General features: G+C 41.3%; 1 protein-coding gene across 7 annotated transcripts in view; it reads left to right on the top strand.

Moving 5' to 3' along the window:
• The window catches only part of LOC144536390 (myoferlin-like), a 28962-nt gene extending 5031 nt beyond the window's left edge, over positions 1–23931 (top strand). Inside the window, exons 4-55 of one of the 7 annotated variants that reach the window (XM_078279495.1) lie at positions 1818–1926; positions 2031–2124; positions 2240–2400; positions 2697–2825; positions 3005–3067; positions 3760–3810; positions 3915–3945; positions 4587–4702; positions 4824–4950; positions 5133–5236; positions 5346–5414; positions 5676–5719; positions 6265–6347; positions 6538–6576; positions 6911–7035; positions 7160–7273; positions 7393–7570; positions 7678–7802; positions 7988–8097; positions 8211–8403; positions 8547–8702; positions 8881–9012; positions 9103–9266; positions 11022–11136; positions 11430–11532; positions 12718–12860; positions 13062–13232; positions 13461–13548; positions 13626–13703; positions 13842–14023; positions 14396–14548; positions 14712–14813; positions 14906–15067; positions 15805–15970; positions 16069–16142; positions 16277–16336; positions 17475–17486; positions 17573–17671; positions 17780–17908; positions 18039–18194; positions 18297–18388; positions 18491–18661; positions 18771–18919; positions 20616–20755; positions 20856–20944; positions 21024–21119; positions 21230–21371; positions 21482–21581; positions 21688–21881; positions 22691–22800; positions 22961–23108; positions 23323–23931. In XM_078279495.1, the coding sequence (XP_078135621.1) occupies positions 1818–1926; positions 2031–2124; positions 2240–2400; positions 2697–2825; positions 3005–3067; positions 3760–3810; positions 3915–3945; positions 4587–4702; positions 4824–4950; positions 5133–5236; positions 5346–5414; positions 5676–5719; positions 6265–6347; positions 6538–6576; positions 6911–7035; positions 7160–7273; positions 7393–7570; positions 7678–7802; positions 7988–8097; positions 8211–8403; positions 8547–8702; positions 8881–9012; positions 9103–9266; positions 11022–11136; positions 11430–11532; positions 12718–12860; positions 13062–13232; positions 13461–13548; positions 13626–13703; positions 13842–14023; positions 14396–14548; positions 14712–14813; positions 14906–15067; positions 15805–15970; positions 16069–16142; positions 16277–16336; positions 17475–17486; positions 17573–17671; positions 17780–17908; positions 18039–18194; positions 18297–18388; positions 18491–18661; positions 18771–18919; positions 20616–20755; positions 20856–20944; positions 21024–21119; positions 21230–21371; positions 21482–21581; positions 21688–21881; positions 22691–22800; positions 22961–23108; positions 23323–23361 (5980 nt within the window). In that variant the 3' untranslated portion in view covers positions 23362–23931. Of the gene's footprint in view, positions 1–1817; positions 1927–2030; positions 2125–2239; positions 2401–2696; positions 2826–3004; positions 3068–3759; positions 3811–3914; positions 3946–4586; positions 4703–4823; positions 4951–5132; positions 5237–5345; positions 5415–5675; positions 5720–6264; positions 6348–6537; positions 6577–6910; positions 7036–7159; positions 7274–7392; positions 7571–7677; positions 7803–7987; positions 8098–8210; positions 8404–8546; positions 8703–8880; positions 9013–9102; positions 9267–11021; positions 11137–11429; positions 11533–12717; positions 12861–13061; positions 13233–13460; positions 13549–13625; positions 13704–13841; positions 14024–14395; positions 14555–14711; positions 14814–14905; positions 15068–15804; positions 15971–16068; positions 16143–16276; positions 16337–17474; positions 17487–17572; positions 17672–17779; positions 17909–18038; positions 18195–18296; positions 18389–18490; positions 18662–18770; positions 18920–20615; positions 20756–20855; positions 20945–21023; positions 21120–21229; positions 21372–21481; positions 21582–21687; positions 21882–22690; positions 22801–22960; positions 23109–23322 lie in introns of all 7 variants that reach the window. The other 6 variants (XM_078279494.1, XM_078279496.1, XM_078279497.1 and 3 more) reach the window with 6 other exon arrangements.

The raw sequence follows: 23931 nt of genomic DNA, 5'->3' as shown, positions 1-23931 counted from the left end.
TCACTAACTACCAGGAGAATCCCTGCCAGCCTCCTTCCTGATGTAGTGCTGCCAAAACAATTCTTTCTCCTCCCTACAAAACTCTCTCCAACTATTTCTGTAGTGACCTAAATCGTTGCTAACCTGTTATGCAGCTGTCTGAGTAATTGTATATAATTCATTGAATTATATATTCATCTTACTTTGCTCTAAGTCAGTGCAGTGCAACATAATATGATTTAGCATATTTATAGTTTACTTTTTAATAATGTATACCCTCATCTAAGTTATCATTTGCTTTGCTGCTCAGTATTAAGACAAGATTATACAAATCCTATGACCTAATGCTAGACAAGTGTTTTTAGCAAAGGGGGAAATATAATGTTGAATATTTGGGTCTAATCGCAAGCTTTAAGGCCAGCCTTGGATGTATCTGATTCTGAGCCTAGAGTGGTGTTATTGGATCTTGTGTCCGTAGTGAGTAACTGAGTTTCCATCTTGGGAAAATTCCTCCCGTCAGGAATGCTGCCAAAATAATATGACTCAGTCCACCCAAAGAATGATATAGTTTGTAATGAGGTACTGCATTCCTTTAGCTACATTGTGTTACTTTTGACACAATACAGTGAACATCATTTATCAGCCAAACATTAACTAGGTTTATTTTTTATTTATTATTAGGTATACCTAGCTCAAACTAATGCAGTCTAACACAGCAACTAATCATTCCTTCCTTCATGAAGGTTATAATGTTCTGTTTTGTTGAAAGGATGCAGGTTATGGTGCTGTACAGTATTGCATTTTACAAATAGGTGTTTTTGTTATTTAGCCTACTGATTTTAAATTGGGTGGACAAAATAATAGAAACACCTGTGTTTCAAATATCTGAGCTTCTTATGGTTCATTGGCAACATTTCAGATTTGTGAAATATTTTCTTTCTTCTCAGAGCAAATAGAATTGTGTTGCTTTCATAGATACTCATGAGTGTCTGAGCATAAACAAGCCGCACAGTGATCTGCGTAGCTTTTGGCTGAACATCAAGAAAGATTGCGATCAACCACAAGCTATAACTGAAAAAGGCTAGTGTACTTGTATAAGAGGAGTCCAATATTATTGTTAGTCCAATCTGTTTTTTTTTCATTTAGTTTGGTTCTTGAAATATCTAAGAAGGAGTTCTAGTTCATCTTTAATCTGTATCCTTTATTCACCGCCTTTTCTTGACAACTTTTTTGTTCATTTTCAACTTAATCATTAAAATGTTGATTATTTCATTTTGCAGGAAATGTTGTAATTAAAATTCCATAAGGGAAATGTTTCACTTAGAGGCGAATGACTCAGTGTGTACAGACGGATAATGTTTTTGTTACCAGGAAGTTCCTCTGATTTTCAGCCAACTTATTATGTTTTGTTATTTAACCAGTGGAAATTTGAACGGGTCCAAAATCCCCCTGGCTCTGTTGTTCAAAGCTGGTGCTCAAAGGACCTGCAAATTGAGGAACAGGTTCATTTCAGTTCTCTAAAGTCACACATGAATAAACACATCATGAATCACTGGCCGGTAGCTTCTGCACCGTGACTGTGAGGTGTGCTTGTTTGTCTGAGCAGGCAGGGTTTGTTAGCGCTGGGAGGTGACCTGTCACACTATATGCTCCTTTTGTAAATGTGACACCACTGAGCGCACATACGGCATTCAATTTTTGTCTATGGTCTTTAACATGATTACGGATATGTTGGCTGAACGGCAAGCCTAAGTTTTGCCTTATTAAATCAGGAAATTAGTGCAGTACAGTGGATTCAAATCTATTTCTGTATTTCATATTTCACTGCTGTGTTTTAGATTCATTGGGTCAACCAAAATCTCTCTGAAAGACCTCGTCTCAGGTCAAACCAGATCACTGCCATCCAGAAATATTCCTTTGGCCAATGAAAATGGACAGAATATAGGAGTAAGTATCTTTCTTTATGAATAAAAGAATTTGAGCAACAGGAAGACTTCCATATATTTTTTTAAAGAAATCAAATAATAGACCAGCCAATCTTTTCCTTCCAGGCTACAATCAACCTCGTGATTGGCTATGATCCTCCAGCCAATGCCGCACCAAACCTCAATGACCCTCTGGCAGGAGATGCCACAGTGGATGCTGGTATGTTTCTCTAATTCTTAGTGATACAGTGCAATGCAGTAAAGGTTTACTGGTAGCAATACATTTTATTAGACGCATGCCGTGTATTTGATCATCCTGTTTTTTTGCTCATTAGGGGGTGGTGGGGGTGGTGGTGAGGAGGGGGACGAGACTCTACCAGATGGGGGCCAAAGTGGCTCCGCAGGGGTCCCCTTGGGTCAGCCCGTTAACCTCCGCCAACGGTTCAACAGGGCACAGAATCGCCAGCGACTAGTTGATAAACCTCAGGACTTCCAGGTCAGTTTCATAGCATTTTTGCTAAAGAGTGATTATCAACAAAGACCAACAATATACTGCACGTTCCATTTTTAATACACGTATCAAGAACAGAACGACCTGCCAGCAATTAGAAAACAACCAGAAAAAACTGAAATACGTTTTGTTATTACTTTTTTTGTATTAACTACAAGAACATACTTAACAAACTAAAGACCTATTTTCCACCCAAAAATTAAATTGGTTAGAATCTGATGCTCTCATACTGTCATAAGTTATTCATGCACACTGACACTGTGAAACTATGTGTCTGGTAGATTCGTGTCCGGATCATCGAGGCCCGTCAGTTGTCTGGCAACAATATCAAACCAGTGGTGAAGGTTCATGTGTGCGGACAGACCCACAGGACCAGGATCAAGAGGGGAAACAACCCCTTCTTTGATGAGGTACTCTCACTTCTCTCTTACACATGAAGACAATAGACGACACCGATTTGAAATGGAGTGAAAATGTCCTTTTGATTCCATTGGACTCGCACTTAATATTAACAATTTTGCAAGGTTTAGGTTGGGCTGCAGGGTCCCCTTTAAATGTTTTCTATGTTTCTTTTTTGTATTTTTCGCAGATATTCTTCTACAATGTCCACATGCTACCATCGGATCTGTTTGATAAGCCCATCAGCTTCCGGGTCGGTACACATCAGTTTTGTATAAAGTACTTGAAAGCATCTTACCAGAAAATGACTTCTTAAAGTATCTGATATCTACTGTAGTTAAGTATCAAAAGTAATTTTCTGATATTAAATGTACTTAAGTATTAGAAGTAAAAGTTAAAGTTAAAAAAAACTTTGATTATGAACTTTATGACCAAAGGTGTGTAACGTTATCTTCATCACCACTGTGGTCGGGTGGTCATTGTCTGTTACCATGGCGGCAGAGCCTGCACCAGGTGCTTCCATATCCTATGGTATTTTTTTTTTTTTGCCGCTTGGCAACAAACAGGCATTAGGTCACCAACTGGAATGGAGCGTGCATTATCTTGGCAATTTAGGAGCAATGATTCGCCAAACCAGTTTTTTTCCAATGTAACAAATATCTTCTGATTTTATTTTGTAGTAACGAGTAACTAAGATGCTTAGGGGAAATGTAGTGGAGTAAAAGTATCAATTTTAATTAGGAAATGTAGTGGAGTAAAAGTAAAAGTTTCCGGTAATATAAACAACGAAGTACAGATACGTGAAAATTCTACTTAAGTACAGTAGTGAAGTATTTATACTTTGTTACATTACAAGACAGGTACACATAAGTTGATGTTGAGGTCCTATACTCTATCATTATATGTATACATATCTATATAAACTGTGAATTCTCCTCTCTGCAGGTGTATAATTCCTATTCACTGAGGGCTGACAGTATCATGGGAGAATTCAAGGTACCTGGTCTCATTTCATCCTCACATACTTGTAAAAAAAAAAATTGGTTGATGCCTTTTTTTAAATATGAGACTGGCTGAACTGGTTTTGTTCTCGCACACAGCTGGACGTTGGTTATGTGTATGATGAACCAGGTAAGCGCTTCACAAGCCTAAGGATGCTGTTGTTTGGCTAGTGGAAGTCAGAATGTGAGAGGGTTATTATAGTCTTATTTTGAGTTGGCTTGCATATATATATATATATATATCATGATTTTTTTTTTTATTAACAATACATCACATGAGTATGTGAATGGTGTTGCTCATAGTGATGAGATCATTATCACCCGACTATCTGGTGGAGTCAGGTTAGCTCCCTCTGGCTCTATGGAAAAAATCAGATGAAGCAAAGTTGGACAAAAACTAAAATATATGTTTTATCGACTAGCCTACATATACAAATAGCTTAGCAAAGTTGCTAGAGAACTAAAAAATACATGTTTTTTTTCACCATTTCTGGGTTTAACTTTATTCTTTTTAGTTTCTAACATTCATTTTTTTTAAACCTGGTTTTAATTTGACTTTATGATAATGTCTTTGAGAGGGAATAGTGTGCATAAGCTCAATGTGTGCACACAAGCACAAGGTATGGATCATTCTACCTGATGGTGCTGTTTGTGTTAATGTGTGTCCTTCATGTGGTGTATTTATGTGTGTGTGTGTGTGTGTGTGTGTGTGTGTGTGTGTGTGTGTGTGTGTGTGTGTGTGTGTGTGTGTGTGTGTGTCTCCCATTGCAGCCCACAGTGTCATGAGGAAGTGGCTCCTGCTGAATGAAGCCGATGACTCCAGCTCCGGGGCTAAAGGCTACCTCAAAGTCAGCCTCTTCGTAGTTGGGGCCGGAGATGAGCCTCCGGTACGACAGATGACTTTCACTGGCGCTGGTTGCTTCCTCTTTCCGCATATAAATATGGTGGCCATGACTCCCACTCTCTATCATAGACTCTTTTCTGTTCTTTCTATCTCACACACTGCAGGTGGAGAAGAGAGAGTTAAATGATGATCAGGATGACATAGAGAGCAATCTGCTGCTGCCAGCTGGCATGACTCTGCGATGGGCCACCCTGTCACTGAAGGTGTTCAGAGCTGAGGACATTCCCCAGAGTAAGACAAGCTGTAGCAATTATTTTATAATTGTAACAAATCAAATGGTCTTTGAAACCACACAGGACATAACAAATACTGGTTCATACACAAAAAAACTTAAGCTTGTGGAGACTTAATTACTGATAAATAGGGTATGGTTACATTTAATTTAAATTCCTTCCAATGTTTTATCATTTTAGTGGATGATGCATTCATCCAGAGCATGAAAGAAATTTTTGGAGGGGAAGAAAACAAGAAGAACCTGGTGGATCCCTTCTTGGAGGCTTGCTTCGCTGGCAAGAAGGTTCCTGATCATTTTGTCTCTTTTTAGCTGCAGTGGTGAATGTATGCATGTTGGACATAACAATCGTTGTGTAACAGAAGAAAGGCTGATGGTTTGTTTTTCTCTCCAGCTGTGCACTCAGATCATTGAGAAGAATGCAAACCCAGAGTGGAACCAAGTGCTGAACCTCCAAGTAAAGGTGAGAGGATGAAAAGCTGTGTTCTGGGGCGTCTGGTTAGCTCACCTGGTTGAGCGTGCGCCCCATGTAACGAGGATTAGTGGGTTGGGTTCCAACCTGCGGCTCTTTGCTGCATGTCATCCCTCTCTCTCTCCCACTTTCATTACTTAATCTGTCCTATAAATAAAGGCAATAAAAGCCAAAAAAAGACCTAGCATTAAAGAAATAGGCATCATGAATGAATTTCAGTCTTTTATAACCTGCTTCTTTTGTTTTCTGTAGTTCCCCTCTATGTGTGAGCGTGTCAAACTGACAGTGTTTGATTGGTAAGTTAAACAAGATTACAACTTATATTTAAGCGATGTAGCCTGCATCATTTTGTGTTCAAGAAAAGGCAGTGTTTTCATGCCCCATCACCAACCACATGAGAATAATTCAGCAGCCCATGACTATGTGCAGGCCCCTCCCTTCCCCTCCGTATGTGCTGGGATCCTGTTGGCACCGTCTCTCAGCCAATTTTCATGATTGTGCATTTCTGAGCAAACACTCAGCTAACTTGGGTCCAGGAAGGCTGAAGGGGAAATAAGTGCAAGAGGAAAGGTTAGGAAAACTGTGTGTGCCTCAGAAGGTGTTGAAAACCCTCTCGAATCCCAGAGCCAATTAATACATTTTTGAAAACATGTAGACATAAACAACAAGGAGACATTGTTTTTTAAATTAAATGTAGTTTCCTCATAGAGATAGTGAAAAAGCAGAACATTACAATAACCCCTACATTTTGAAATTTGCACGTTAACAGTTAATTACAAGTGCAGTGCTATGTGTGTGTGTGTGCAGTGTGAGTCTAAAGGTGTTGTGTGTGTGGTTACAGGGATCGTTTGACAAGAAATGATGCTATTGGCACCACATACCTGAACCTTGCCAAGATAGCCTCCTCTGGTGGAGAGATAGAAGGTATTCTAGTAGTACATAATGATTTATACATATACATGAATTATTACATCACTGCTGGAATTAAACTGCCTAATAGGTCTGGATCTTTTGTGAAAACCTGTGTGGAAAAATGTATCCATTGTTATGGTTATGTGCCTGTGTGTATTAACTTCTTATTGGTACTTGAATTGTCCTTTTTCTCCTGGAATAGAGGAACATGCGGGAAGTGGGGAAATACCGTCATATGAAGGTTCCACTGTGTCCTTTTTTGCTCTGTGTTGCATGAGATGTAATGCAATAAGCATGCTGTGCATGCTAATTTGCTGAATTAGTCTAAATCTTTGCTTGCACATTTGCCAAAACATCCGCCCTGTGCTCTGTTTTGACGTCAGTATTAGGATTTAAGTGTTTAACTGTTTAGTTATCGTAGTGCCTGCCACCTACTTTACCCAGCATTCACTGTTTCCATCTCAGTCTGCCCATCACCACCGCCTCAAATACCACACTTACTAACAATAAAGCTCTGCTTAGCTTAGCTCTCATCTAATCATAAAGAGGTTAAGTGTCTCTCCATGTCTCCACAGCTACCACAGGGCAGTCTGAAGTGGGTTTCTTGCCCGCCTTTGGGCCCTGCTATGTCAACCTGTACGGCAGCCCCAGAGAGTTCACCGGCCTGCCAGACCCCTATGAGGATCTCAATTATGGCAATGTAGTGAAGACTTGATTTGTTTTGTAGAATTTTATCTACAATTGTAATCTTTCTTTTCCCTTTTACCCCTGTACTACATCCCCTTTATTGTTTTTTTCAACAGTTAATATCAATGTCTTTGCAGGGAGAAGGAGTGGCGTACAGGGGCAGGATTCTGGTCGAGCTGTCCACTAAGCTAGAGCGAAAAGCAGACAAAACAGTAGACAGTATCCACAGCGACGACATCCTGGTGGTGCAGGTAATGTGACTATTTAAACCTGACAAAGGTGTGGTTCAGTTTGACAGCAGTGTGGTTTCACTTGTCCCTGAATATTTTCAACTTCTCTTTTCTTTTGCTGTTTTCTTGTTTACATTTAGAAGTACCAGAGGAGGAGGAAGTACAGTTTGTGTGCAGTCTTCTACAGTGCCTCCATGATACAGGAACCAGGAGAGCCAATACAGTTTGAGGTCAGCATTGGTAACTATGGCAACAAATTGGACACCACCTGCAAACCGCTGGCCTCCACCACTCAGTATAGCCGTGCTGTATTTGATGGTGAGTGAGGAAGCTACTATGTGATGTGATCTGTTCACGCACTAAAGACACAATTAAAACCTGCTTTCTTGTCAAGAGGATTTTTAAGTGGTGTGTATTTTCTCTAGGGAACCACTACTATTACCTGCCCTGGGTGAACACTAAGCCAGTGGTTGTGGTTCTCTCGTACTGGGAGGACATTAGCCACCGCCTAGACTCTGTCAACATCATCCTCTACATTACTCACCGCCTGGTAATAATGCAATACCCCTTGTAATCCACAAAACCTTTATGATTTATTGATATGTTTGCAGCCATTAAATTGTACTGTATTGTACTAATGTTTGGTACGTGTGTGTACATGTGTCAGTGTGAGAGTCAGTCATAGAGGTTTAAGATAAGAGTGTAATCCTCACCCCTATTTTGTTGTTGTTGCAGGAATCCAACCTGGAGGCATTTAAAACGGCCATCTTGGCTAAAGTCTCCGAAAATCAACTTGTAGAGGTGTGGCTAAAGTTGCTCAACCAGCTGATTGAAGACCTGGAAAGGTAAACGATCAAGATCATTTCTATTGTCATAAGAGTTTACTGGTTAATTATTTAGTATAAATCAGTTTGTGTGTTGTATCGACTGGAATTATTAATTTCTGCTCTCCTCCCAGTTTCCCAACACCTGAGCTCGAGAGCTGCGCCAACCTGACATCTCTGGACATCCAAATCAAGAAGCTAAGAGACAGCGCTTTGACCAGCATCAAGGACGGAGCCAGACGCATGAGAGAGGAGGCCAGAGAGATCCGTGACACTCTGCCTGACTTAGAGACCTGGGTGGACAAACTTAAACTGCTGGCGGAGGAAGTACGTAGTACAAAGACAGAAAGCATTTGAAATTCCACTTCAGACAAAGGAGGGGAACCTGCAGTAAAATATCGTTGCCAAGCATTATATTGTTTGTTTTGCCGATCCATAATTCTGCATTTGTGCATATGTCTTTTGTCCAGCCCCAGAACAGCATGCCCGATGTGATCATCTGGATGATACGGGGTGAGAAGCGGGTGGCCTACAGTCGCATTCCCGCTCACCAATTACTCTACTCCACATACAGCGAGCAGGCCTGCGGTCAGCACTGTGGCAAGATACAGACTGTCTTTTTAAAGGTACACATCTGCAGTCAAATAAAAAAGAGGAACATTTGATGTAGTAATCTATTTGATTTTGTCTGAAAAGCTTTTAATTTCTAAATTAATTTTAAAGGGGTAACAATAAGGTCCTTTGCTGTTAGACTAAAATGTACTGCACTATAATTATTCAGTTATTTGTTGTTGTTCCCCTCAGTACCCCATGGATAAGAACAAGGGCCTGAAGGTGCCGGTTCAGATTAGAGTCAACATGTGGCTGGGTCTGTCTGCACATGAGAAGAAATTCAACTCGTACTCTGAGGGAACCTTCAGCGTGTTTGCTGAGCTGGTATATCACTCCAAAATATAAATGGTCACAGCCCATTTCAGAGCCAGCAGTCAGCATCTGAAACCAAACATGTTCTTTTTTGCATTACAGTACGAAAACCAGGCCCAGGTGTTTGGGAAGTGGGGGACCACAGGACTAGTGGGGCGCCACAAATTTTCAGACGTAACAGGCAAACTGAAGCTGAAACAAGAGCATTTCCTGCCCCCGAGAGGATGGGAGTGGGAATCTGACTGGTTCATTGACCCAGAGAAAGCGTGAGTACACTTTTAGATAGCGATTTGACATATTTCCTCATTAAGAGGAAGACTTTGTGATTTGTTTTTTCATGATTCAGATTAGTTACATTTATGAGAAAAAAAGAACACAAGTTAGTTTTAAGTCTTTTGTCTTACCTATTTCCACTGAACACACACATTCTTTGGACTTAAGTAGAGGAAGTGGGCTACATCTGCTCCCTACTGTTTACATTCCTCTCATGCCTTAGACCATGATTTAATGACAAAGTACCAGACTGTACCAGTGAGCTGGACGTTATTTACACTTTTTTTTATCTACCTCTGTCAACGCAAGTCTCTTGAATTCAATCTTGACTCAAATGTACATGTGTAATTGTTTGGTTTTCAATGCCAATGTTATCAGTACATTTCTGTGAGCAACTACAGGACAGAGAAATGTTACTGGTTACGTAGAAGATTCAAGATTTTACTCACAAAATATCACAAAATATGATGCATTAATATTCATTAAACTATCCAGTAGGGCTGGGCAATATATTGATATTATATCAATATTGTGATATGAGACTAGATATCTTCTTAGATTTTAGCTATCGTTATATGGTAATTGTTGTCTTTTCCTGGTTTTAAAGGCTGCATTAAAATAAAGAGATGTAATTTTCTGCTAGCGGTGCAATCAGGAGTTGATCACCTGTGGTTGTTCTAAAGATTTGGCGTGTCGCCTATTTTTTTTCCACGTAGCCATCACACATCAAGGTAGTAGTAAGCAGTGTTGCCTGGGCGGTGGGGAAGCCGGGAACCTCGCTCAGCCGCTTATATACAGCGTGCAGAGCGGCCGGAGAAAAGGGTGCAACTGTCGGCAACAAAAACTAGCTGTATAACGTGCTGGGGAGACCGAGAGTCTGGGCGTTCATGTGTTTGTGTATGTTTCTTTTCATCATTTGCTTGTAGGGTAGTCTGTTGTGAAGCTCTGGAGTTAAACACCTGTTGATGCTGTTTCATCCTTTCTGTAGGAACCATTACATAGACTGTAAAAAAAAAAAAATAGGCTTATAAAGTAATGGTAAAGCATGGATTTAAATGGTGGGTGTTATTTTGTGAAGCCCTGCCCCCGCAGCTACACACAGCGACCACTTGTGTGTGTTTTTTTTCAAAGTTTTATTGGGCCGTCACTTAGTTTTATTCACAATTTATTAAAATTGAACTCTGTCCAAACTGGAACTGCCAGTTCATTGGGTAACCAGCAATACACCCATCAAGTGTAAAGTAGTATGGATGGTTTTCGAGATATTCAAATGACAAACAGACACACACACACACACACACACACACACACACACACACACACACACACACCTACACACCTACACACACACACACACACACACACACACACACACACACACACACACACACACACACACACACACACACACACACACAGATGGCCTCTCCCTGACCCAGCCCATCTCCAGTCACATTTTGGCTGTTCACTGGGAAATGTCCCTTCCAGTAATTATTACTTTCCTTAGAATCCCTCGACACATGTGGACGGGTGTGTGTAGCTCCTGCTGCTGCTGCTGCTGCAGAAAGGTACAGGTCAGGATGGCCTTCCAAGCTAATTTAACCTGATACTGATTAAATCATGTCCAATTTCACCATGTTATGAAGAGAAGAGTCAGAGCATTCTTCACATTCTCTTCCTCTGAAGTTTATTTAAATGTGTTTTCATGTTACACACAGATGGTACATATGTTTGACTTTGCGTTTCAGTCTCTTAATGGAGGCAGATGCTGGACACACTGAATTCATGGACGAGGTGTATCAAAATGAGACTCGCTTCCCTGGTGGGGAGTGGAAGGCTGCCTCTGAGCCCTTCACCGATGTGGTGAGAGCAACGCGCTGACATGCAAATAAATGTGCTGATGGCTTTAAATATCACACCAACACAGTTAATATTTCCCTTGTCTCTATGACACACACGACACAAAAAAAACATGCATGAATACCAGCCAGGCACTCTTTCTCTTACTGTAATTATTCATTGACTTTGGAGGCAGTTCCATTATTTCCACTCAGGTTTTCTTGCTTTTCCTTCTTTAACCTGTTCTAATATATAAGTAGGCCAAACGACGTGAAGAAAATAAACAAATGAAAAAAATGAACTTGTGTGTTGCCCAGAATGGAGAGAAGAGCCGTAACCCTGGAGAGTTTGATTGTCCTCCAGGTTGGATGTGGGAGGACAAGTGGACTGTGGATGACAACAGAGCCGTGGATGATCAAGGTGCAGACAGTGACCTCACAAGCTAAAATCCATAGAGTGCTTCAAGCTGATGTTTCTTATTTAGTTCTTTTTTTCCTCTCTGTCTTGGTTTGCCAGGGCTCTGACTCACTCGTAACTCCTTGCTAAGTCATAATAATAATAAATTAAACTCATATGGTGAAACTTAAACTATATGTTCTTGTATCCAAAACAAACAATAATGAAACCAGTGGCCTGTACTGCGAATCAAGATCAACATGTCCTGGATTTCTTTCAGTTACCCAGTTTCACTAACCCTAACAACCGCGGTCCCACATAAGCTGTGTCACGACGCTGGTTAACAACTAGTTCAATCAACCCAGGGTTTCCCAATCCAGCGGCGCGCACATTCACATAGAAGAGGCGGGGTTTGCGCACCACGACCAATCGCAAACATCTACTAGAGCCGCATATTTTATATAAGAAGAGCAAATTATAATTCTATATAAATATGAAGAACACAGACACGGTTTTGCAGGCAAAAAAAGTCGCTGCTTCCTAAAACAGAAGGAAAGCTGGCAAAAAAATAGCCGACGCTGTAAATGCGTAAATTACAAGGCTTATCAATATCACTTCCTCATCAGTAAGGCACTAGATCTGACCATAATTACACTTGTGCTTTCCATAAACTGCCGTTGCTTAAGCCTCTTATTTCAGTTGCAACCCTGGCATTGGAAGCGACCGTGAGAGCAAATCCAATATATAAAAACATAATTCAAATCGATGTGCGCATTGGCAACACACGGCTCAAGAAGCCGATAAATAGCCAAAATGTAATTCCCTCCCATTAAAATCTATATATTTCATAGTACCCATCAAATACCCATCAGGGAATGTCAACGGGGTTGTCTCTAAATGTATTAACTTTTATGAGCGCACCCCTCTCCCTCTCTCTCTCTCTCTCTCTCTCTCTCTCTCTCTCTCTCTCTCTCTCTCTCTCTCTCTCTCTTCTCTAATCTCCAACTTAACCTGCTCCTGACCAGGTTAGGTGTTCAGCATAAGTTACCACGGCAATTGAACCCGGTAACAAGTGATCCACCTTTGTGATACAGAAAACCCTGGGTTGAACCTGAAGTTACCTCGTTAACGCCAAATCTTTCTTCGTAGTAGGCTACAGGCCTCAAGTCAAATTGTTTGTGTAAATGTTTCTGTGTGTGCACTCCACAGGCTGGGAGTATGGAATCACTATTCCCCCAGAAGACAAGCCCCGGTCCTGGGTCTCTGCGGAGAAAGTGTACCACGTCCACCGCAGGAGACGGCTGGTTCGAGCGCGCAAGAGAGCCGCACTGCCTCCAGGAGCCGTTGTGGAGGTCAGCAAAGGCCAATAGGGCAGTGCTACTGTATATTATGTGGCATTGTTTAATATAGGAAGCTAATATTGCAAATTCTGATTATTTGATCAAGACTAATAGAGACTGATATCCAGGTGTATCTTTATTTCACAGTATATAGAGTTTCATTAATAGAAATCATGTTTGAGCTACTTGTTTATTAAAAAATGTTGCTCACAGAAGCGGGACCAAGGGGACCCTGAGGGCTGGGAATTCTCTTCTCTGATTGGCTGGAAGTTCCACAAGAAGGAGCGTTCATCGGATACCTTTCGTCGACGGCGCTGGAGGCGAAAAATGGCGCCAGAGAACCGGCTCGGAGCTTCCGCCATCTTCCAACTGGAGGGGGCGTTGGTGAGTAAAAGGAAAACAAATGTGTAATTCTGATTCAAACTGCTTATTTGGGTCAGGATGTGCTTTCATGAAGGTAGTTGTGACTGTGTATCTGTCGTCCACATATGAGTTGCAGAGAAGGGCTGGCATTAAAGCACGAACCAGTTCTGAGCTCACTGAGTCACCAAATGTTTAAACAAACATGAACAGGTAAAAGCTCTGAGATGTCTGCTTTGGTTTACTCTGCAGGGTGTTGATACTGAGGAGAAAGGCTCCAAGGACGATGCCACCAAGCTGTTTGGTGCCAACACGCCCACTGTGTCCTGCTCCTTTGACAGTGAGTGATGCATATAGTGACACATAATTAATGATCATGCTCAAATATATGCTGCTGAATGTGTTCTTTCTCCACAGGATCACATATGTATCATCTCCGTGTCTACGTCTATCAGGCACAGAACTTGGCATCTATGGACAAAGATAGTTTTTCTGGTAAGATTCTACTCTGTGGTCAAAAATATGATTAAATGTAGTTTCTAATATCACTATTAAGACTGCAAAAATAGCTGTTCATGATGGATGTGAAAAGATGACCATTAAACCACGCATGTTTGTTTTTTTCCTTTGCAGATCCCTATGCACACGTCTCCTTCCTGCATCTTAGTAAGACAACAGAGAGCCTGCAGGCAACACTGAACCCCACCTGGGACCAAACTCTGATCTTCAATGATGTGGAGATTTATGGAGACCCCCAGAGCATTGCTCAGCGCCCCCCTGATGTTGTTCTGGAGTTCTACGACAAAGACCAAGTGGTAGGTGGTAGCAGATATACATAGAGAAAGCATTTGTATAACTAAATATGTGTGATTTTATTACTTAATGATGTACCCTAAATCTAACTGTGGGTTGTTGCATATAATTGCTATAGGGAAAAACAAATACTTCACTTAGAAACTTAAATTCGCAGAAATAAATAATTATTTGAGTAATAATCTCTCAAGCAAGGTGCCTGGATAGCTCAGTTGGTATAGCGGGCCCATATATAGAGGTTTACTCCTCGACACAGCGGGCCCAGGTTCGACTCCGAGCTGCAGCCCTTTGCTGCATGTCATTCCCCCTCTCTCTCTCTCTCTCTCTCCCCTTTCATGTGAAAATATAACCGTGACATGTTATCTTCTGCCCAGGGGAAGGATGAGTTGCTGGGCCGCAGTGTTTGCGCACCACTGGTGAAGTTGAATCCAGGAATGGATCAGACACCCAAACTGCTGTGGCAGCCCATCATCCATAAAGGTCAAAAGGCGGGGGAGGCACTGGTGGCTGCAGAACTCATTCTTAAAGTTGAGGTTTGTCCTAAAAGCAGTGGAGAAATGGCTTCTTTACAGTAATTAAAACACTGCTATGTTCACTAGGCCTGTAGTTGTAATTTTAGAGTGTGTATTACTGTAAGTTACTGGGAAAAAGGTCAGCATTATCCATACTCTCCTGTCTCTGTCTTTGTAGTCGGGCGAGTCAAATCTTCCCCTGGTTCCCCCAAAGAGAGGAGAGAACCTCTACATGGTTCCTCAGGGAATCCGGCCTGTGGTGCAGCTCACTGCTGTGGAGGTAACACACAACCTTTAGACACTGTCCCTCTGAACTGATTTACATAATGTATCGAACATCACTTGTGTGTGTGTGTGTCTCTGTGTGTTCAGATTCTCGCATGGGGCCTGAGGAACATGAAGCCGTACCAGCTGGCTTCAGTGTCTTCCCCCAGCCTGGTGGTGGAGTGTGGGGGGCAGAGGGTGGAGTCAGCCATCATCAAGAACATGAAGAAAAATCCCAACTTCCCTAGCTCTGTTCTCTTCATTAAAGTGGTAATGGCAGGGTTGCACACGCTGGGCTGGGCTGGGCTGGGCTGGGCTGGGCTGTGTGTGTGTGTGTGTGTGTGTGTGTGTGTGTGTGTGTGTGTGTGTGTGTGTGTGTGTGTGTGTGTGTGTGTGTGTGTGTGTGTGTGTGTGTGTGTGTGTGGAAATAAAAGTGTCTGGGAGAAAAAAAGTTATGAGGAAAAGAAATATTTGCCAAAATCAATAGAAACATTATTATTAGAAACGTATGCACTAGAAACCTAAAAAACAACCTCAACATGAAATAACTTTAAAGTCTTAGAGCTTTTAAACAATACTGTAAATTCATAATATCAGTGTTTTCCCTAGATTTGTAGAAGACTTAGTATTTGTATTTGGAGGGAGGTTTAGGGGTCCGCTCTCAAGGAAATGCAATTTCACATAATTTTGGACCATTGTTATTACCATATCTGTGTCTAAAACTTTGGAAAAGCTAGATTAGAGTAGATATTAGGGTAGATAATAATAAATAAAAAAAAACACTCAAAAAGCTTAAAGACAACTAGCTAAAAAAGTCCACTGGGGACCAACTACAATCATTAGATATGAAAAAAGTAATTTAATTACATTCAATCGGCTTAGGTGGTGCAACATCTTGGGTGCTGCACTTAAAGGTGCAGTAAGTGATGCTGCGCAAAGATCGTCGATTTGAACTCAATTGCCAAACAAATACATTTTTCTATACCTTCTCTACGCCCTCCATCCAGCTCCTTCCAAAGGAGGAGATGTACACACCTCCCATTGTGCTGAAGGTGATTGACCACCGTCCGTTTGGCAGGAAGCCTGTGGTGGGTCAGTGCACCATCACTACTCTGGAGCAGTTCAGATGTGACCCTTACATCATCACCGCAGAGGGAGCCATGTCTTCCAAAAGTAAGAAGGCATACAAAAAATAATACAAAATGACTCAGAACATTCTGATACAATGACAGAGAGACATAAAGCCTTGGCCTAATGTTGTCCTCCCGCAGTGGCTCTGATGGCTTCTCCTTCCAAACATCTCTCTATTAACATGGAGGAGAAGACACCACTGCTAGAAACTCAGGTAAACTCTACCAACGTATTCCTCGTGTTGTTTCTAACTAGTTACTGTTTATTCGTCTTTCCTCTTGTCACTAAGAAGTGCAGAATTTGACTTCCCTAGTCAAATTTGACATACGTGATTGCTCTGGCTTACAGTTCATGTACAGCATGTCAGCTGCAGTCAACAAAATGGCTTCCCCTACTACCTCCTACTTTGTATGTATGATTACTTATTATAGCTTTCTAATCCACAAGGCTGTGCACCCATGACACTGGAAGTCTGAGATCACTTAATCCACAGCGCTAGGGCGAGCTCGACAAAGGCCTCATAATAATGCCATTAATCTACATGGGAAGTGTCACAATAACTGTGATTGTTCTTAATTTGTCACTAATTTAATGAGCACATTTAATTATTTTTCCACAGCAAGGGCGTTAACATGTAAATATTTATTTACAGGCCGCCAGGCAGTTAACTCACACGCTATCGAACTGCCATGACATGGCTGGAAGTACAGTTACCAATATTCTACTTAAAGCAAATGTTGGACATTTTGGATAATGTGCTCATTTCATTTCCAGCCAAGAGTAAAATAAGAAAAGTGATACCACTCATGTCTGCACGCTAAATATAAAGCTACAGTCAGCAGCCAGTTAGCTTAGCTTAGCATAAAGGCTGGAATTAATCCATAAAAAACCAAAGTGTAAAAAAAACATGTCAGGCTCAGTCACTTCCTGAAGTCTCTGTTGGTGAATTGATGAAAAGGCTTCAGGAAGTTACGTTGGCTGCGTTGAGCCAAGAAATATTCTAGCACATAACCCCCCTTGACTTGTTGTTTTTACACAAATTAAACACACGAGATGTAACGTGTTAATTAGTGAGCTTTAGGAAGATTTTGTTACCTTTGGACAAAGATGAGCTCGCCGTTTCCTCCTGTTTCCAGTCTTTATGATAAACTAAGCTAACCAGCTGCTGGCAGTGGCTTCACATTTAGCATACAGACATGCAAGGGGTATCATTCTTCACATCTAAGTCCTATCAAGAAAGCAAATAAGCTTATAACATTATTATTATTATTATTATTATTATTATTATTATTATTATTATATATACATAACTCAAAGCCAGGTCTTACACAGCCCTTTGTTAACGCCCTTGTTTTCAGATTTGCTGTCAATCGTGAAATTGCAAATCTCCTTATCAATCTTTCCTTCGCTTTTTCACTTTCTTGTCAATATTTGTAGCCTATTGTATATACTGTGTATATGGGTTTTTGTAAGTTACTGCTGTATGTCTATGCACTTGTAACTTCTGTTCTGTTTTGTGTCACATTGCATCGTCTTTCTCCAAAAGATTGAAGAGAAGGTAAACAAGTGAATATGACTCCAGATTCTTAAACCAAATGCAGAGAACCATATATGAAGATTCACATTGTGCAATTCAATCTTCAGGAAAAAGAGACAGTCGATTGGTGGAGCAAATTTTACGCTTCAACTGGAGACCAGCAAAAATGCGGCCCCTACCTCAAAAAAGGATACGATACCCTCAAAGTAAGTCTGCTTTTATTCTTCCCACAGGACCCACTTTATAGTGTTAATTCACATGTGTTGTATGTCATGGCTGTTGTAAATGACTTGAGTGTGACTGTGTATCATCAGGTGTTTGACTGCGAACTGGAGGATGTCCCAGAGTTCAAAGGGCTGACTGATTTCTGCAGCACCTTCAAACTGCTGCGGGGCAAGAATGAAAGTGGCGATGATGACCCCTCTGTGGTTGGAGAGTTGAAGGTAGTTTTTACAACACTAAACACTCGATCAGGATCGAGCAAAAGTGAAGCTGTAAGAGCTGAATCGCCTCAGCTCATGACCAAGCCCAGTAAGTAAAATCTGATTTGTGTGCGTGTTCTTGTACCTGCAGGGTTCATTTAAGGTGTACCCTCTGTCGGACGACCCAGGTGTTGTTCCCCCTCCCCGTCAGTTCAGAGAGCTGCCAGAGAGCGGACCTCAGGAGTGTCTGGTCAGGATTTATGTGGTCCGGGCCATAGACCTGCAGCCCAAAGACAATAATGGCAACGTAAGAATTAATCTGTATTTCCAAGAATAAAAGCAGCATATCTCGACACACGCAGCCCAATCAGCACTTTCTGCTTGAACTTGTGCTCCCTCTCCTGCTCAGTGTGATCCATACATAAAGATGTCACTGGGAAAGAACACGGTTGATGACAGAGACCATTACTTACCCAACACCACCAGCCCTCTGTTTGGAAGGTAAATGGACAAATTTAAGCAATGGAGAATATAATATACACTTTGTTTTGCTTAAAGGGTAAATCATTGCACTTTCTCAAACACACATTTTGTTTTGTTTAGGATGTTTGAGATGACGTGTTTCCTGCCCCAGGACAAGGACCTGAAAATCTCCGTTTACGACTATGATCTCCTGACCCGTGACGAGAAGGTCGGCGAGACCGTGATTGACCTGGAGAACCGCTTCCTGTCCCGATATAACTCCTACTGTGGCCTGCCACAAACCTACTGCATGTAAGGAAAAAGCTGGGCATGGGCAATCTTTGGGGGAACATTCAGGAAATATTCCTAAAATCCTGCAGTCGTGAATGATCTTTACTTTCATTTCTGTTTTGTGTTTCAGTTCTGGTATCAACAAGTGGCGGGACCAGCTGAAGCCTTCTGAGATCCTGAATAACTTGGCCCGTCTAAAAGGCCTGTCCAAGCCCAGGACAGAAGACAACGGCACATCACTCACCTTCAATGGCAAACAATACATGCTGGCTGAGTTTGGTAATGTCAATGGTTTCAAATATAATGGTGTAAATGAGTGTGAATCAGTGGTGGAAGAAGTATTCAGATCCTTTACTAAAATAAAAGTACTAATAGCCCACTGTAAAAAATACTCTGTCGCAAGTAAAAATGCTGCATTGAAAATGATACTTAAGTAAAAGTAAGCAAGTGTCATCAGGAAAATGTACTTGAAATTTTAGATACTCAATGCAGGAAAATTCTTGCATTTTTGAAACTGGAAACGATCCAAACTGTTTCACCTGGACTTGTAGGCCGTTATACTGTTGGGTAGTTTAATTTATAATAAAACATCGTATTTTATAAACTACATGTGTTTTATGTGCAAAAATCTTAATTTGTAAAGTAACAAATTTGTAATGCCAGAATAATGTATTGGAGTCAAAAGTACAATATTTCTCTCTGAAATGTAATGGAGTAAAAGTAGAAAGTGGCATGAAAACAAAAGACTCAAGTTAAGTACAAGTACCTCAACATTTGTACTCAAGTACAGTACTTGAGTAAATGTACTTAGTTACATTCCACCACTGGTGTGATTCACCCTACCGTTGGCACAAGGTATAGTAGCTTGCAGTTAATTTAAAATGATCAGTTCTCAGTGAAATGTGCCAAACTTTGGGTGAGTGTCCCTATGCAAGCCCAGTATTGATGTTAAAGTATGTTTTGACCTATGATTAGACCCGGCAGTGGCTATCAGGCTGTGCCATCATCAGAGGCGTCAGAAAGGGGGGGGGAAATGGGACTGAGTATTCAGGGCCCTGATATGAGGTGGGCCCGCGATGATACTAGAATAAATAACCGTGGATGCGAGGAGGAGCCCATAAAGAATGCCTATGTACAGGGTTCAGAATCGTGTGCTATGGCCATGCCCTGGCCGTTATTAATCTACTAAGCCCTCTTACAGGCAACACCATTCTCTAGCCGTGAGCTAACGTACCTTTAAGAGGCCTTTTGAATCCTACCCTCACCCAAGCAAAGAGCAGATACTCTAACCTTGCCAGACCCTCCTCCAAAGCGCGCTGAAGGAGGGTCTGGCTACTCCACATAGCATTCAGGGATGGGAGGGAACCGTGCTCTGGTTTAATGGCATTTCTTTAAACCAATCAGAATCGTCATGAGCGGCGCTACGCTCAGCACAGAGCCGCTGCAAAATAGTCACGTGAGAGAAAACTCAGATTGGACAGATAGTCTATCTAGTTGTCTCAATTTACCCTGCAGAGATCTGAGGAGCAGTTAACCACAGTCCTCATTAAGCCACCAAATTTAAAATTCCAACACAAAGAAATCAGAAGGAAACGGAAAATACATGCATCCGGCGGAATTTCCTGCGGCACCGGAGCAATCCCGGAAGTGTAACATCAAGGATATAGACTACTCTAACCCCAACATTGTATCTGCTCAGGCTATGCTATAATGGTTGGACCAACTGGCTGGATAGGCAGCTTCATCTGAAAGCCATGGCCCACTCAGTTGTTCAACCACCATCACTGTATATTGAGTTCCATAAAAAAATATTTTTTCCCTGCAAGCTAATATAATATAAGCAAGCAATGACGACGCTGACATGATGCAGTTAGCAGGTTTAATGTTTACCATCATGTGTTAACCATCCAGTTTAGCATGTTAGCATCATATATAACGTAAGCTTAATGAAGCGGTAACTTATTTCCACATCCAGAGAACAACAAGGAAATTCATGAGCACTTGGGTCCGGCCCTAGAACGCCTCTGCCTGCACGTGCTCAGAAAACAGGGACTTGTCCCCGAACATGTGGAGACCAGGACCCTTTACAGCAGCTTCCAGCCCAATATCTCTCAGGTAAGTTGTCACCGCTTAACACATATTGTATGATGCCCTGACACAGCTAGTTTGTAAAAAAAAATAAAAATAAATAAAACTATATATTGTGTTAATTTAGGGAAGGCTACAGATGTGGGTGGATATTTTCCCCAAAAGCATCGGCCTCCCTGGACCTCCCTTTGACATCACCCCACGCAAGCCTAAGAAGTAAGTGCTGTTCAGTGCTTCATCACTGGTCCCATCACACGCCACTGAGTTAACGCTCACTGTGCTTTTGAATGTTCAGGTATTTCCTGCGCGCTGTCATCTGGAACACCACAGACGTGACTTTAGATGAGACCAGCATCACAGGAGAACACATGAGTGACATCTATGTCAAAGGGTTTGGCTGATGAATGATTCAAATTCACTATCAATTCTGTATAGTAGGTTACCATAGAACCTGTTGGGACAGGACAAATGAATGCTCACACCTGTTGTTCTCTTTACCAGCTGGATGCCAGGCATGGAGGAGGACAAGCAGAAGACCGACGTCCACTACAGGTCTCTGGACGGAGATGGCAACTTTAACTGGAGGTTTGTCTTTGGATTTGAGTACCTGCCTGCTGAACAACTCTGCCTCGTGTCCAAGAAGGTGAGGCTTGTGTGAACTATATTGGCTTGAAATCAAATACGGACCACTATAATATTGTACAGATTGAAAATTGAGGCCATTTGCTAATTGACATTTTTTTTTTCCAACAGGAGCACTTTTGGAGTCTTGACAAAACAGAGTTTAGGATCCCCCCCAAGCTGATTGTTCAGATATGGGATAATGACAAATTCTCATTGGATGATTACCTCGGTAAGACACATTTAAAGTTAAACCAAAACTTGTTTCAAGTGTCTGATTTACCCGGAGACCACCATTACAAAACTTGATTGTGGAAGTTTTAACTCTGTGATCCCAGGCACACTGGAGCTGGATCTGCGTAACCTGGTTGGTCCTGCCAAGACCCCTGAGAAGTGCGCTCTGAAGATGATGGATGATCTGGAAATAGGAGCTCCACACAAGATGGAGCAGGCCAAGTCTCTGTTTGCTCAGCAGTCAGTCAGAGGCTGGTGGCCCTGTTCCATTGAACAGGATGGAAAGAAGGTCCTGGGCGTAAGTATGAATAGAAAGCACACCCAGAGATACGTGGCCTTGTTCTAAACATGTACTCTACGCTCCACATATCTGGAACAAGCTCCCACAAACCTGCAGGTCCGCCGCAACTCTCAGTTCTTTTAAATCAAGGCTGAGGACCTATCTTTTTGATGTTGCCTTTCTTTAAATAATTGTTCATTTCTTATACTGAAGTTGCATTGTTGAAACTGTATGACAATCTATATGAGCATATAAAAGGGACCGGCCCCTTCTGGGAACGGCAAGAATTACGGGTGGATTACATGTATAGAGCAACGGCTTATGAATTGTCCCATACTAGCAGCATAAAATCTCGTATATTATTTATTTTATGCTCTTTAATGTTTAATTTCTGATACTGTAACTTTTATTCTCGTATTTGATCTGTTTTTTAAAAGAATATCGTTTTTAACTGCTCTTTAATGTTTTATGTAAAGCACTTTGAATTGCCCTGTTGCTGAAATGTGCTTTACAAATCAAGCTGCCTTGCCTTGAGAAAATGAACAATAACAGGGTTGAATGGGAAGAAAGTTGAGCATGAGTTAGTTTGCAGTAGACTCTTAGGAATGTAGGTATGACATCAGGGACAGTGTTGACTTAAACCTGCTTCAGTTTTAGTACCAAATGCTGCATTTCATATTCATTACTGCTTAATAGATAATAAGCAGGTTCTAAGTTACCCGCAGAAGCCTGATGAATAGATTCTGCTCCATTTGAATATACAGCGTCCTCATTGTTGTTACGTTGTATCTTGCTCATTATGTCTGCTGGTTTTTGTTTGTTTACAGGGCAAAGTGGAGATGACACTGGAGATCATAGGTGAAGCAGATGCAGATGCGAAACCTGCAGGAAAAGGCAGGGACGACCCCAACATGAACCCACACCTGGACCCTCCCAAGTAAGAAGCCACATAACCTAGTTTACATTCTGCACATATTAATCTCTATAAGCATGTGCCATCCATTTTTAATTTCCAAACTGCTATTTAGAATATAGAAGTGTAGTTTTGCTGTTAACACAAACAAATACTGTTTTATTTTATTTTCCATAACCATTAGACGCCCAGACACGTCCTTCTTTTGGTTTACCAACCCATGTAAGACCATGAAGTTCATTGTGTGGAAAAGGTTCAGGTGCCTCTTCATCGGACTCATCATCCTCACCATAGTGGTGCTCTTCCTCGCCATCCTGTTGTACTCTTTACCGGTAAGGACAGACGAGGGGGATCCGAGAGCATCGGTCATATTATATTATGACATCATTTGGTCCAGCTGGTATAACCTAACGTGCATGCAGTGTTTCCAAATAGACACAAACGTATACTGTTATGGGGCAGCTGATGATGTAAAATTATAAAGCTTTATGTACTCAGTCCAGACTAGAGAGAAGCAGTGATTTGATCTCTCTTTGCCTTTTCCAGAACTACATCTCAATGAAGATAGTGAAACCACTACAATAACCCGACAATGGAGGAGCAGCGGAGCTGCAAAAGACAATAGTCTACAGGAAGATCATACTTACTGGAAACAACTACGGCCCAGCCATCTTTATTTTTTTAATTTTTTTACTGCCTATATAGTATTTTATAAAGGTCTAAATGGGTTTAGGGGTGCTTGCACAATTGCACTATATTATCATATTTTACCATGAATACTTTGTCTGCACCTATAAACTGTGAGCAATACATTTGTGATTTGTTTCCAAACCACTGCTTTTATCACACTGCCTGAGGGATGAGAAACTAGAACCCCCTGTACAGTCCACTTCAATCCAATACAACCGTCCTGTAATCAACCCTTATCATTGTTTGTTGGTAAATATAAATATTATACACTATAATATTACACTATAAAGTGTCACCAAGGACTGTTGTATTTGATTGCATTACAATGTACAAGGGTTTCTATTTTTGTGGTCACTCAAAGTAATCCTGCCAAACAACTTTACCAACAGTCATGTCAAGTGTGTTTGTCTTTTGTATATTACATGTTTCATTCATCTTTTAAATTAATTAAAAATTAAAACATTA

Source organism: Sander vitreus, chromosome 21, assembly GCF_031162955.1.
Source record: "Sander vitreus isolate 19-12246 chromosome 21, sanVit1, whole genome shotgun sequence".
Classification (NCBI taxonomy): Eukaryota; Metazoa; Chordata; class Actinopteri; order Perciformes; family Percidae; genus Sander; species Sander vitreus.
This window is presented reverse-complemented; position numbering and strand designations above follow the sequence as displayed.